General features: G+C 32.3%; 1 protein-coding gene across 2 annotated transcripts in view; it reads right to left on the minus strand.

The window, feature by feature from the left end:
• Window positions 1-2,043: 2,043 nt before the first annotated feature.
• LOC106471672 (calbindin-32-like) overlaps window positions 2,044-16,785 on the minus strand; it is a 50,294-nt gene continuing 35,552 nt past the window's right edge. For both annotated transcript variants that reach the window (XM_022400279.1, XM_022400280.1), the window contains 3 exons: window positions 15,515-15,571; window positions 13,482-13,553; window positions 2,044-3,069 (listed from right to left, as the gene is read on the minus strand). In XM_022400279.1, the coding sequence (XP_022255987.1) occupies window positions 2,923-3,069; window positions 13,482-13,553; window positions 15,515-15,571 (276 nt within the window). In that variant the 3' untranslated portion in view covers window positions 2,044-2,922. The remainder of the gene's footprint in view (window positions 3,070-13,481; window positions 13,554-15,514; window positions 15,572-16,785) is intronic.

Consider the following 16,785-nt stretch of genomic DNA (forward strand, 5'->3'; position numbering starts at 1 on the left):
AGCATTGGACAAGTTGTCACATAAAAGACTTGTAAAAAATAGCTCTATAGGTATGGGAAATAAGTTAGCAAATTGGATAGAAGAGTGGCTGGGGGGAGAAAGCAGAGGGGTGTTACAAATGGAGTTTAGTCAAACTGGATTAATGTCACAATAGGGGTACCTCAGGGCTCAGTCTTAGGATCTTAGATCTTTTTGATTTACATCAATGACATAGATGAAGGGATAGTCAATAAATTACTTAAATTCGCAAATGATATTAAAGTCTTGTGTGTTGCTAACTGTGAAGAGGATGCTACTGTTAACAAAATGATTTAGATAATTTAGTGAGTCGGACAATTAAATGGCAGATGGGTTTTAATTATAATAAATGCAAGATAATGCATGTGAGTTATCATAATTTGAATTATAAGTATAATTTGTATGGGAATAACCTTAATAGGGTTATGAAAGAAATACATCCTGGTGTAATGGTCGATCAGTCTCTAAAGCCATCCAAGCAATATGTTGTAGCTAGTGGTAGGTCAAATAGGATTTTAGGTTGTATCTATATAAATATTAAATACAAGTCTAAAGAGGTTATACTTTCATTTTACAGGTCACTGGTTAGGCTACATTTGGAATATTGTGTTCACTCTTGGGCTCCTTACTTTAGAAAAGACATTGAATTGTTATAAAGGGTTACTAGAATGGTGCCGGGATAGAGGGGTTGTCATACGAGGAGAGGCTGAAATATCTCAAATTGTTTTCTCTTGAAAAAAGCTGAGTTAGGAGGGATCTGATTGAGGTGTCTAAGATTATAAAGAGAATTTATAGTATTGATGCATCATCTTTTTTATGTTTAACAGTGAGAAGAGTAGGCCTAGGGGACACAAATATAAACTTTGGCAAGGTAGGAGTCATCTTTAGCTAAGACAGTTTAATTTTTCTAACAGGGTGGTTAGCCTTTGAAATGGGTTGCCGTTAGACGTTGTAGAAGCAGTAAATTTAAGTGAGTTTTAGAAAAAGCTTGATAAGTATATGAATGAAAAGAGCTGGCTTTAAGTTTTTTAATATTTTATTTATTTTAATCATTTTAATTCAGTTTAGAGGATGGAACAACCGAGATGGACTAATAAGTCCCATGTTGTCCTAAAAAGTTATGTTGTGTTATAATCGAAATGAAGGCAGATACGCATCTTACAAACTTACTTCCAAATTGCAGCTTAGATTTATAACATGTAGGGGTCAACGCTACCTATTTCAATCTCATTAAATATTTTGCCGAGGTAATATCTCTTAAAATCTTAGACATTTCCTACCAAGACAATTTTTTCAGTTTTTGTTACAATAACACAATTATTAACTAGCTTAAAATTACTTTGTTTGTAGTTAAGCACAAAGCTACATAAGGGACTATCTGTTCCCACCACGAGTACTGAAACACGGATTTTAGCGTTATAAGTCAGCGGACTTACCACTGTGTCACTGGAGAAAATTCAAAATTGCATTGACAACATCTTAATTATAATGGTAATGAAAGAAGTTATAGATATTGTTATATGTGTAAAATAAGCTAGTTTCTCCTGTTACTTGAAACGTTTTCTGTTACATACAATAGTAATCACATATCTAAATCTATGTATTATTAGTAGTGTTACTTCATAACTCTTGTGTTCCTCTTATATGAATTGCCAATAATAACATTACTTTTGATTTTGGCTTTGCTCCTGATGAAGACTGATACATCTGTCGAAGATACTGGAGTTTTATGTTGTTTTTTTTTAATATGACATTACTCTTTTCGATATAGCAGTGTAGATCATTAAATTTTTTCAGCCTAAACAATGAAAAAATATTCACATTTGTTTTTCAATAGATCAAATATAATTTTTCGCGATAACATTTTATACTTCCTTCGTGCAGACAAGTAACAGAAGGGAAAATGTTTGAAGCTTCAAACAATTATATTTCTCCAAAGGAAAGAAAACATTTTAACAAAATTCTATTTAAAGAAAGGTCATTAATAGCACAGCAATTCATAGTAAAAATAACTCAATACAGCAATACAAGACTAACATTATTTTTATTACAGAAAGTCACGTTTTATTTAAGTAGCATTTCATTTGGCGCAATTTGTAGCAGTTCTTCTTTACGTTTTCTATAACTGGCACAAAATATGTAGAAAATAAGCAAAAACTATTCCAAAAGGAGTATGTTCCCCGATAGATTTAAAATAGTTTAGAAGAAACTAATGAATTTAGATACTTGAAAATGGCACTGATATGCTTCCTGATTGACAAAAATAGCTGAAAAGGGACCAGGATAGATGTGTTTATCAATTAGAAAATTGTAAATGTACCAAGATAGTTTCGAAATGAATTTGAAATAATTCAAAAATAATAGCATACACTTGCTAAAATATTTAAGATAGCTAAAAAAAAAGGTATTCATTTCAAATACTTGAAAATGATCCAAGTAATTTTGATCTAATGTATTCTAAACCGTCGGAAACATAACAGTAAATGTTTTCTAATAGCTTTTAAATACTGAGAAAGGGGCCAAGATAATAGAGCACCATGTTTTGAATTTAGTTATATTTATTAGGAATATAACAGACTTGGAAACCATTGCCTTTCGTTCACGGATTCAATTTTATCCTTCTTGAAAGACTAAATATGTAAAACTTAAATTTTCATTTGAGGTTCAAACACAATGCTTTTGAACTATTAATAATCAGTATTCTTAGACCACAAAAATAAAAGCATACCCTCTTTCGATAAGCAAAATGACCACCAGGATCTACAAGAATAAGAACAAAAATCAGCTATTTCAGACAAAATAACAGATATATGTTTGAGCCAAAAGATAGAAAATGTTATACTAAATTGGAACACCATTTTCTAACATTTTCCAAAAACACATTATTTTCCCATTGTATATTTCTTATTTTGATTCTTCTTCTAGTGAGTGCTTGGTAAGAGCTAGAAGAATCATAGTTAATTCTTTCTTATTAATCTTTCCATCCCTGTTCAGGTCACAGCCATACAAAATGGTTTCTTGGAAATACATCAGGTCTTGAGCATCATAGTCCTAAAACAAATAAAAAGTTTAGTTTTTCTGTCATGAGTATTATAATTTTAATATTCAAGCAACGGTATAGTCAAAAGTTCATGAATATGAAACTACAAAATTTCTAGGAAACAGCATAATGTCACTAGATGTTGAGCATCACAGCCACAATGTTAACGAAAATAGGCTAAAGTAACAGCTCTCATATTAAGGAAAACCGTTTAAAATAACCAGGATTTGGATATCACAATCCCAACATTAACGAAAGCTGTTTAAAGTAACCAGAGTTTGTACACAATAGTTCCGATATTAATAGATAGGCGGTAGATGGGATCAAATTTCAAATTTGGTAACCTGTCTCCTGCCTTATACTCATATAACATATTGTATTTTAAAGGGAATTTTCTCTACTTTTCAAATATACCTGTTGTGGAGGAACTTTCATGTAGAGCAGTTTTATGATATAAGCAAAAAAGACTCGAATGACAAAAATGCATAAAATCGATTATGCTTGGATATGATTTATTGTTTTAAACAGTTGCTTCTGTAAGCATTCTGGCAAACCAGTATCACAGCTACAACACAACTTATTTTTTAAGAAATATTCAAACCTTTCTAAAGGTATGTGTTGCAAAATTCTCCAGTGATTTCATTTTAGGCCAAGTACTAAAGAACAGACTTATGCTAAAAGTTTAGAAAATCACCAAGTAATTAGTTCTAAAATCCCTGTTCATTTACTTTAATGGCATTCTTGTGTGACTCTTCTGTCCAAATATCATTGATTCCCAATTGTAACTATGTCTGAATTTCAAACATATTTGTTTATTAGAGCTAAGTGAAGGTGTTTCACTGATGCAAAAAAAATGTGTTATGTTGTTTTCATGTAGATAGTGTTCCTCCAGTTAATCATCACTATTGACATCATTATGGTGTGTCAATGTGTTTCTATATTCTTGAAAACTATATTCTTCTGATATAAGTACAGATCATATGCTGCAACATCTAAGAGGCCACGGGTTCAGTATACGTGATGAGGATAGGAACAATGTCCATTTTCACCCATGATCTAAGTACTGACCCAAGGGTTTGATAGGAGATGTGTGAATACATCCAACATTTCGTTCACCATTCTGGCCTCTCTTTATGTTGCTCAAAGCTGTCTTCATATGGTGGCAATCATGCAATGTTAAATGTTTTTTCTAGCTGATCTAACTTTCAATGCACATTTTCCTTGTCTTTTACAGCACAGGAATTGGCTATTAATCTTCTATTAACTTGCTCATCTTATGGCCCTTGCTTTGTCATAACTTCCAAGGCTTTCTGAGTCACCATAATGTTTGGGGCTTTTTCCAGAATTTATATACAGCTTTCTTCTCAATGTTATGCAGTTCAGATGTGGTATCACACCCAAATAATGCGTGAAATGATTTTGCAAATAACATTTAATATCTATCTGTGCTTGTTGTTGTGGTTACTTTTTGAATCTACTGTTCCTTTGTGCTAGTCAGTTGTAAAATGTAGAGAGCCAGCACAAGAACATCAGTGTTTGTAGATCTAATAACAATTCATCACTTTATGTCAGCAGTTGAAAAACCTTTCTCTGTATACGTGACATGCATAATTATCCTGATGCTTTCTTCCTCTTGACTGCTAGCCATATATGGGATAATTTGAAATTTATCACAGTCAACCATTGTTTCCATTAATGGCCTGAATGGACTCCTATGGCATCCCTGATATTATAGATAGAGATACATAGAAAGACAGATAGAGATAGATACACACACACTTGAACCCTTATCAAAGGGAAAGAAATCTATAAAGTTGCAAACAAAATTCTCCAACTTCGCATTAATGTCAGCTTTTGAGGTTTTTCCGCATTCTATGGAACAGTGACATGGAAGTGTCTATATAAAAGCTTTCATCATAGCCCACTGACAAACAATATATTAGAAACTGCTTCAGCAAGTATTGCTCTTTCTCATATGTTTTGGCAAGGATACCTGTCTCTGGAAAATTGTGTAAACATGTTGATATGTTTATTAACATAAATTATATTATTCATGTCTTTTGAAATATGTATATGAATATAGGCGACATTATAAAGCTGTAATATTAGACTCATACAATAGAGCAAGTCGAGATTGATTTTATGAACATGTTTACTTGATTTTATGTCCTTTTAACAATTAAGTTTTCTTTAGTTTTATAGCCTTAAAATTCATTATTAGAAATGCGTGTTTCTATATTTGGAAGAATGAATTAATTATGTAAAATAAGTATTTTACTATTGTAATACTGTATTGTTGACATAAGGAACCATTTAATGAAAAAATTATATAACTGAGCTATTGTATTAAACACAAATATAAAAGTAGGAAGTTCGAAAATATATCTCTTTCAGTTTTATTACGGTTTAATGGAAAAACATATCTATATCTATGGTTTATTTTGATGTTTTCCTACTAGAACTTGCCCAACAGTAGGTATCACAAGTCAGATTTGATAAATTATATGGTAATTACATTATGTTAACAAGAATGTTTGGATTTTCTCATGTTAATACGTCTATGTCTAATCATGCAGTAGTAGTTGTACGCTATAAAATAAGAAAAGTTGCTCATATTGACGTTTTATTAGTAAATTACTGGAAAATAATACATGTAAGTGAAATTGACCATATTTTAAAAAGGTTTTCAAATACAACAAACAATAAAAAGTTACGAATGTTAGAATGTGATGGGATAATTTAAAAAGGAGCGATTAATCCACACGCTCAATTATTTCCAAGGGAGACTGAATTAACAAAAAGAAACGGAAGATTGAGCAATTAGAAATAAAGTTAACTCTGTTATTAATGTTAATACTCATTACATGTACGAGAAGGCGCTTAAAGAACTTGATATAAATCGAGCTAAACATTGAAATCCATAAACGAATCCAAAGAATTAAAGAAATGGACACCCCTACATTTTTTCATTATATTAAGACAAACCTCTAGTACACAAAAAGCTGGATTAACAGTTTTGAAGAATAAAACTAGTAGAACAACTCAAAATTCAAAGGAAATAAATTCTTTAATTACTTTTTTAAAGATATTATACTACGAATTAAATCGAACTAACAATTGTTTCTTTGAAGGCTTACCGACTTTACCAAAAAGTGTTATAACGCTTACAGAAATAATTCCTGCTTGTCAATCATTAGCAAAGATGAATCTCCTGGAATTTATGAACTAGTAATGTTATAATAGTAATGTTGTAAAAATATGGTAAAAGCAGTAAAGTTAATATCTTAAAAGGGAAACTTGACAGGTTTAAAAAATTAGCGATCAGTAGCACTTCTATGTATGTAGTGATTATAATGTATTTTTCTAAAGCCATAACAATCAGAATGAAACCTTTTCAGTCAATTGATTCACGACAGCCAGATTTACTCTGTTACAGATTTGTGCATTATAATATACATGTGTGTGTGTGTGTGTGTGATATAATACATTTTGCAAACCAAAATAACGAATGTTTGCCTGTTATAAATTTAGATATTTAAAAAAATATTCGACTTATAAACCATAACTATTCGAGGAAAGTGCTGAAAATAAATTTTGGGGTGAATACTAGAGCAGTTGACGCAATGCATAGAAATACTACATTTTGTATGGGACGGTTTCAACTTCAACTATTTCTTTTATGAGAGGAATGAGACAAGGAGACCCAGCAAGTTTTGTTTAATTATTCAATTTAGTTATAGAATCTTTTCTTTATCATTTAAGAAAAAAAAGCTTTAAGAGCAGTAATTTTAGTAATTAAAGATTAATTTTAATCTTCTAATGTAAAAATGTATATCAGCATAAAACAGGAAACAATTTAATGTTATTTAAAACACACAATGGATTAGTTTGAAATATATATTCTATTATGTATATATATATATAATATATTCTATATATATATTATGGAAAACGCGCATAGAAAATAAATTAGGCTATACGTGGTCGAATCACGGAATAAAAAAATTTCGAATGTATTAAGGAAATTCTTCAGTATGGATCCAAATGAACTGGAATGAGCTAGAAGAGAACGTTATGAGCTTATTACAAATTGAAAACATTCTCAACTTATTTTGTATCATTGAAAGGTAGAATTTTAATTATCAATCAAATTATCAGTAGTAGTATGTGGCAAAGATTTCATGTATTAAAAACTCCTAAGACTAAGATAAGTAATTTTCAAAATGCATTTATACAATTTGATTAGAGATTAGATCCATAGAAACACCTGGTGTTTACCTTCTGGTGAAGGTGGATTGAATTTAATAAATTAACAATTTTCAGAATTCATTTTTTTCGAACCTGTAATACATAAACCAACTAGTTCGCTCATTCGAATGACAATTGAAGCTATTTTTAAACGAGTATATCAACACTTTGTTTTCCTTACAGTTGTTTTAATAGATCATAAGGATCTACGAGAAGAATTATGAATATTTTACTTAATTGCTTTCAAACGACGGCACAGTGTCAATATGAGAAGAAAAACTGAAAATTATGCTGTTCAAGCATTTCTTAATAAACCTCTTTTCTTGAATTTTTTTTTTTTTTTGGTGTAAAATACAAGAAATCCATTTGTTAGTTTTCATTGTTCATAAATAATGTGATAGCATTGTCACATATTGTTGACAAAAAAGAAACAGAGAGAAAAATGTTAGGTTAATTTTCCGTTACTCTTACAAAATGATCAAATCGAAGAACGTTTGAACAGACTAGTGATTGCGATTACAACACAATTTAAACACACTGGAAGTAGAGGAAATGTAACTAATAATGAACAAGGCAATATATCTAGTTAAAACTACCAATAACAAAATAGAAAACAAAAATTTTGTTCTATTATTTGATAAACAGGAAAAAATAATTGAATGAATATCATTCTAAGCCACCAAAAAAGCACATGAAAAATATATAAAAGTCCTGAAGGAACGTGATGTACATAAGATACACAGTAGAGACTTGTGAATTTTTTATCACCTTCAAAATTACAGTTAAAGCGAATAACTGCGACTTATAACAAACTATCCTTTTTGCAACACATTGACAGGTAATAATTGTCATGTATTTTAGTTGTGTTGCAAATGAGTTTTATTAAACATAGTTTTCAGATTGTGTTAAAGGAAAACCATGTGTATCGCACATTAATTGAGGAGTGTAATTTTGTTATCTTAGGCAAACATATAATTGGCAGTTATTGGTAGGAGACAAAAAAAACATATTCCGCAGCCTTAAGTACTTATAATCAATGGTCTAATACCCCCCCCCCTCTCCCCAGCGGCATAGCAGTATGTCTGCGGACTTACACTGCTAGAAACCGAGTTTCGATACTCGTAGTAAGCAAAGCATAGATAACCCATTGTGTGGCTTTGTGCTTAACTACAGACAAGCAAATAATGTTCTAATTTCATTAATAGGCTGAAATCATGAATCATGATAATATATGTAAGCAAAACAAAATGGTGAAATAGAACTATTAAAAATATATTGTGAAAATTTCACATTCTGAATAATTTTATGTGACACACACAAACACACATATTTTACGAATGTATGCGCCAACAAATACATGATTGCACCAGCAGAAATTTAACAAAAAGTGGAAATGTCTGTGGCCATAGCATCTAAAAGCATTGTGAATATTCCGTCCATCAGACATAAAACAGATGCAACAGAAAGCAACCTACAGTATTAATAAGGGGTTAGGATCTTGGTGCTATAACAGAAATTTGATGTCATTAATCACCTTCTAACGTTATCAAATATTTATATCATCCAACCTCCACCTCCTTTTTTAATATTTCTAATTTTATACATTGTTTTGTTACAGTTTTACTGGCGTGTACATCCATAATGTTGGATATACAAGACTGTTTAGTTTAAGAGTTATTTAGTGACATAATATTTAATGATTATTTGGTTTTCATAACAAGTGTTAAAAGTTGATTATTTTAAAAGCAATAGATATGACAAGTTTTGGTACGTAACTTTGTATGAGTCGCATGTTTTGTATATAGTTTAATTGTAGTACTAGGCTTTTGTAATATCGTTGATGTCATCTTGCTCGAAACTCCTAAGTCTTTCTCGTTATGTTTAATCTAATCAAAAAACACTTTAGGCGAGAAAAAAAGAGGTGCAGCTAAACTGATAGCTATACTTATTTAATTCATTAGTTCGCGTTTTTTGTTCAAGTTGAGGAATGATGATAGATAAAACAAAATACGTGGCCTAGCTAACAAATGAATGAATACTTGCTGTAACGTTCTTATCAATGCTATAAGTGTAACTATCAGTTTAGGTACCAATTTTTATTTCGTTCTTTTAAGTCGCATGCTTGATCCTTTTTTCTTTTTTTTTTTGGTCACACCTTTATTTTCCACCTAAGATGTTTTTGATTACATATCATGACTTTTTGTCAATACACACCAACAAACCATAGCAAGTAAGAAAGTGACACTCGACAGTAACCAACGTTAGTTTTAGGATCTTACCCTATTATTCAGAACAGATCCTCCGGTGAGACAGCGGTAAGTATTCATATTTACAATGTTAAAATCAAGGGTTTGATTCCCTTCAGTGGACACAGCAGATAGCCTAATGTGGCTTTGCTATGAGAAGAAAAAAACACATGTTCGGAACAGACCTATACTTCCCAAAACCAACCAGATTCTTTAAAATATATCGTGATAGTTTTCCCTCTTTTAAACAGTGTTAATAACTTCCTTTATAGTACCTCCATGGAATCTACATTAACAGTTTCTTGTCATCATTCGCATGCACTCGGTACAGCCGTATCAAACATCATTATTTACGCTATTTGCTGAAGCTAATATCACGTGACGCTAACGCTCATTAATCAAAAAAATTTCATAAAATTTAACAAATTTATACTTTAGAGTTGGCAATGAATAATGAATAATAACCGGCCACCCGTATGATTCTTTTGAAAACTTGAGCTGGAACTGCTAATCTAGTTTGTTTGGCCTAACCAATACTTATGTATCAGCATGTCCTTTCACCCTATAGTTTTGCTGCTCTAAATCAGCCGTCTTTTAATCCGAATGACAAATAACTAATAACGGTCCACTTTTACTGTTAGGTGAAGCTGCAGTAAAAATTTTAGACCGATAGCTCACGTGACTTTTGCGTAGGCGTGGGAAAAAAAGGTTTGGTCAGATTTGAGCGTTTTTCGTTGAATAAGTTTGCACGTGTGGTTTATATTTAGACCTAATTTGAAACTTAATTGTAAGTTTTAAAGATCTATCAGTGTATCAAATTTGAAAAAAAAAATCTCTAGAAGTTAAGTAAGTTTTTTATCAAATAAAGTTTCCGTGTTTTCGGTGCGAAGGAAAAAAAGGGAGGAAATATTTCAAGCAAAATTGGAGATTTTATATCTCGTGTATTTCCTAATGGATTGCCTTGAAACTTTGTAAGTGAAGTAAAGGTTCAGTAGAGCACATCCACTGAAAATATGTGATAGTTTGGGTTAACATGTTCCTGTTAAGAGTCTTGATATTGTTGTCACTAGAGGGCTAGATATTTATAGATTTTTTTGTCGCGTGTTATAAATACATGAAGATACAGAAAGGAAGTTAAGTTAGTGAAAGTAAGACAAAGTTAGTGAGAGATCTAGATCTAGACTGTGTTTGTAAGATTAGCCATAAAGAGTAAGTAGATAGTGGCGACATTTAAAGTGTTATAATCACAGAATGTATTGTAATAAACAGAGTAGAGAAGAAAAATTCGTCTTGTCAGTTGGTTCTGAAGTAGCTGAACCAGCCTATGTGGAATTTTGACATAAAAGAGAATAACTTAGAGCTATGTATATAACTGTGGTAACCCATGGGGTAAAGTAAGTGAACACATCACTAATTATATTGTGATAACAGAGAAGAGGAGAATAATTTGCTTGTTAAGGGGTGTTCTAAATTACTTGAACCCGCCTGTATGGGCTTAGACGAAAAAGAGACAATTATTTAAAGTTCTGGATACCACTGTTATAACCAATAATGTAATGAATTTTTGTACATACGTTTGACATATTTTGAATATATTATTTAAAAACAAGTAGATTGTGTGAAGTCCGTTTATTGTTCAAATTTATCGCCAATAAGTCACAGAGGCCTACTGCAAAGAATCCCGGCCCATCCACACATACATTAAAAATACGACACATTATAAACATGTATTTTTACACAGTTATCTCGTCAGGGCTTAAAAAGTTGAGTAATCGCCTGTACACCTTTGATGTAACAGATAATTGTGATATATATATGACTAGTAAGTTATAGATTTATTAGGTAAATAGTTTTGTTGTTTCAACAAAAGTATCAAATTATCCATTTAACATTTTATAACTATCGGTTTGAATTTGACGATTGTGAACAAAAAAATAGTTAAATATTGCGTTAATGTACAGGTAACAAATTATATTTTTTGCTTAATACACATACGAATGATTCAGTTCTGTAATTGAATGTTCTTGCTACCAGGTAAAGGGTCTAAATAAACCATGGAATTATTTTCCGTTGTTCATCAATTGGGCAATGATACTTCTAGGTTACGTATACATTTATACCTTACCAAAATATATTGCATAAAAACATTGTTGTAAAATATAGATGTATGCAAGTAAGAAATTCAAAAACATTTTTTCATCTTATTTTCAAAATGCGTGAAATGGAGAATTATTATATCATCCGTTTTAAATATATGTGAGTATGTAACTTTATTTATAGATAATGTATATAAGTTGCAGGTGAATATATCGTTATATAATGGATGAATGTTTTTACCTTGTTGGTGTTAAACGTGTAAAATCTGGTCAGGTGATTTTATGGTATTTGTTGGCGGATCTTTCAAATGTGGAAAACAGAGGGGAAGTAGTGTCGCTTTTTTTTTTTGCTTGCATAACTCTTGGAAAATCGACAAAGGTGAAGATGCAATTTAGTTTAAAAGGTTTTGAAACTTGCATGTAAATATACACTTTAATAACATGTCTTGTAATATAGTAATAAATACATTGTCATTTTTGGAAAGCATTAAACAAAACCTTATTTCTTATCAATTCAAGTTGTCATTAAATAATTCAGATTTATTTCACACCACTGATATTTTGGCATTTTAATTAATTGTATTTTAAAGACATGTGGTGGTAAACAGATTTTCAAACAATTATATTACATTATGTGTCAAAGATATAGATTTTAAAGGCAGTTGCTTTCCACTTTAAAATTTGAACTCGTACGCACACTAATACTACTAATAATAATAATAATTCAGTCGCACATTTTAAGCTAAGTATGCTAATCTAGCGGCGCGAGACCGAAGATAAGAACCTGACGCTTCGATGAAGATTTGAGCACCTATATATTTGGCTCATGGCAAATTCCCGACCATTATACATTATAATGTTTCTCTGGTTGGATTATGGCTGGAGAATTCCGTCACAGCCTTTTCTAATAAGCGATATTAAGATAGCGAAACTGTTAAAGGTGTAGAACTAAAGGAAACGTTTCAAGGGGGAAACTTTTAGAGCGTTGCATTTAGTCTAGGAACAAGCTCTGAAACCACACCACACATCAATCCAGATCAACGCCTTCATCTGCAAAGTAAATGCTATGGTTGCAAAAGGAACCCCCTCTGTCCCCCAAAAAATCACTGTGATAAAGACTAAATTAGAATTTCAAACTCGTAAACTTTCAGCAACAACTGAACAATAACAACAGCTGTTTTCATGAGAAAGATAACTAAAGAACCTAGAACCACTGCAATTCCATTCGACCACATGCCTATCAAGTATCTCCACGCAGCTGCAATGAAAGTTTGTGTCATTAAAGACCATGTTAAACATGGTCTTACAATCCGAACGTCCACATGCAATGGAGCGTTTTTCAAGCATTGTGATTTAATATTTATCTTCATGCCCTTCGCTGAAGGTTGTTATAAAACGAATTAATTAATCATGTCATAACATTACGTGTGATAATTCAATTAACTCTCAGTATTCGATGACGAGGAACCCACTTTGAGACTAATAATGGTTGGACTTGTACCTGATGATGACAAAACCTTGTCAAAACGTTGTACATTTGCTGTTGTGTTAAACGTATTTAAAGTTTTTCTTCATTACCCATTCAAGCCGTCTCCAACCATTATTATAACTTTCAGTATGATAACAAGAAAGGTAAACTAGACATGACATTACCTTTCACAATTAAATTTAGCAAAATCATGGTTTTGAAAATTATGTGTATTGTTAATCATAGGATAAATAAAATATTTGACAAAAACTGTCCTAAAAACATAATCATACAGAGAAAAACGTCTAATGTACAAACGTTCTCAATAACAAGAGGTTAGAGATTTTAGAAAATAATTGATTCACCTTTTTCACAAGTTCCAGTAGATCTTTTAAAAAACCTTTCAGTTCTTCATTCTCTATTTTGCCATTTTTATCCTATATGAAATATAAGAGAATTAAACCGAACTGAACAGAATCTAAAATTAGAAAGGCCTTCTTGAAGATAATTTTCTTGTAGTTGAAAACAAAACAATTATATTTAAACATAACAATTCTATAAAGTAAAATAAATCGATATTTTATTATTTTAAGGCTACGTCATAGTGATATATCAAAACTAATAGAAAGGTAACAAAAATTTTTATGACAGAAAAAACTTCCAATATCTCTAATTATTACAGGCAATAAATGTGTTTAGTCCTTTTCTTCAAGTTTCCAATATCGCTACTTTACACAGAGATGACTCTTTATCTAAGCACATACACTATCCTACCAAAAGTCATGGGACACACCTCTGCAGGAAAATGAGTGTGACGATAAATATGCAAATAGTTTGGCCTATAAAGGTGATCAGCGGTGCGCTCGGAAGCCATTTCGAACTTGAACGCCGAACGATGAATACACGGAAAGAGCTAACAGAGTTTCAGAGAGGAAGGATAGTTGGATGTCATTTGGGGAATATGTCTCTACGTGCTATTGCAAACAATGTCGACCCTTCCTAGGTCGACAATTGGCAACGTGCTGAAGAAATGGAAGTTCGCAGGTAACAATGTGCCCATGAAACGACCAGGTAAGCGTGAAATACTGACTGAAAGGAGCCGACGCACCTTGAGAAGGTTGGGTACCTCATCTCACCGTCAGACCCTAGAGAATCTGTATTTGGAGATGCGAGCATCCACAGGCAATCCTCTAAGTGTTTACACGACACGTCGAGAGCTGCATGGCACGAATTTTCACGGAAGAGCTGCAGCCCACACGCTATTAATAACAAAATCAAATTCACACCGTCGATTGGCACGAGGCAAGGCACACTGAATCTGGACTGGGGATCAATGGAAATCGGTCCTGTGGAGAGACGAGTCATGCTACACGCTCTTCCAGTCTGATAGACGTGTTAGGGTATGGTAGATGCCTAGAAAACGCTTATTATCTGAGTGTGTTGTCCCAACGGTGAAGTCTAGAGGTGGCAGTATCATTGTCTGGGGGTGCTTCTCGTGCTATAGACTAAGTCCACTGGTCGCAGTGCATGGATTCACGAATGCTGAGTCCTACATTGATGTTGTGAATAATTCTGCTTGTCTTACATTGTGGCAATTTTATGGTACCGGCCCTTGCACCTTCCAAAAATATAATGCTCCATGTAACAAAGAAATGATTCTGAACACGTGGTTTGAAGAGAATAACATTGGAACATTGCAGTGTCCTGCACAGAGCCCGACCTCAACCCAACAGAACATATTTGGGGTGAACTGGAACACAAAATTAGGGCAAGACCAAGAAGGCCCGCTTCATTAGCGGAGTCTACTGATGCGGAGTTTATTAAAGGAGGAGTGGAGCACAATACCACCAGCTTTCTACCAGAAATTAGTAAACAGTCTTCCACGACGCACTGAAACAGTCATTAACGCCAAAGATGGGCCAACACGCTATTAATTTCTTGGAATAAAGACATGTTTTATTCATAACTACCCATGTCCCATGATTTTTGTAGGATGGTGTATATTAAGCCAAATCTCCCCAAACCTAAATTTAAAAATAAAAACATTTTCCGTCATCTTTCATTTTTAATCTAATAGTTCAGTTCTAAGTAGCTTACTCTATCATTCTTAAGTTTTTGCACTCAAGTCAAATTTTATGATTCTTTCCCAGATCATTGATTTTCTACGAAAATATTAATAATTCTGATTAAAAGCAAGCGTTCTGCTTAAATCAAAAATAAAATGCAACTTATAAATTAATGAAGCCAAATATGTATAAGAAACTGACTGGATGTAAGAAAATGAAAACTTCTAATAATTGGAATGTTACAAGAAAGCATTTTTCCTCGTACATTCCACTGTTCTACCTGTCTAGTTTACAAAGAGAATATATAAACAGGAAATAAAGACTGTACATACCCGGTCATACAAAGCAAAGACTCTCTCTATATCCTCTCTCGTAAGTTTGCTGCAGCCCTAATGAATATAAAGTTTAAATTTGTGTCAAGTTTGCTTCAAACATCCTGCATCTCATTGTATCATCTTTCAGTGAACATATGTCAAAGTATGAACTTTTTTCAACAAGAAAATTGCTTAAGAGTAAATGATTGTTTTTCTCGAAATTTCACCTTATGGATTGCTTATCAAAAATATATAACTATTGTAGATTTTCACCATACTGTGATGTCCCTACTGTACTCGATCGAGTCTATATATTTCTTTTCGCAATTTAATTAACTACCCAAACTCGAAGATGAGAATATAAAATTAAGAAAAATGAATTCTATTTCAATTTTATAAACATGGGGATACAATCCTTCACAAAATGCAGTTCTCCGCTGGTCATGTTATGGGTTTTATGTGAGTTTTTATGTTTCCAATTCATAACTCATTTCACTGAAATGTGAAAGAAACTTCAATACCAAATTCAGCTAAACAAGTGAATAGTCTCAAACTCTCTTTCGGAATCAAAGAACACAAAGGCGAGCTGCATCTAAACTCTACACTAAACCATTCTCTACACCTACAGCCACGAAGCTCCTCTCCATCATAAGCCTAATTAGGATGATGAGACAACATATTGCTCGAAGCTCTAGATTGCAATCAGTTATGATGTGTTTTGTTTTTCACGTTTGTTTTTACCTAACTTCTTGATTTTCTTGCATTCGAAGATTATTGCTCAATGCTATACTTGAAAAAAACTCAATAAATTAACATTTAGCCTAATTCAAGAGAACAACCCTATCCAACATTTAGTCTTTAGAGCTGTTAATCTCAACATAACTGCTTTGAAAACTCAGGACAAAAGGAGATGAAGAAAAGTATCAGTAAATTCTTACAGTTACCAGGCATTCTGATTATTTTCCAGTCTACGCCAGTACGTCTTCGTTGGTTCAACAAGACAACTGTGAATCACCTAACCAAGTTTTTGTTTAAATAACAAAGTAACTAAAAAACTAAGCCATCTTATGTGGTACCCAAACCACTGATCTACATAAAACTTAAGGAAAACCACACAGTAGAAAAGACCGCAAGACGTGGAAAAATAATGAAAAAAAAGTGTTCTAAATTATTAAAACACACGCCTATGACAACAACTTTATATTTATTTGCAACGTTTCGGACAAATGTCTTTCGTCAGGCAGTTTAAACCGTGTTACATTGAAAAAAGGCTTAGATAGAATCGTTGA

Source organism: Limulus polyphemus, unplaced genomic scaffold, assembly GCF_000517525.1.
Source record: "Limulus polyphemus unplaced genomic scaffold, Limulus_polyphemus-2.1.2 Scaffold4775, whole genome shotgun sequence".
Classification (NCBI taxonomy): Eukaryota; Metazoa; Arthropoda; class Merostomata; order Xiphosura; family Limulidae; genus Limulus; species Limulus polyphemus.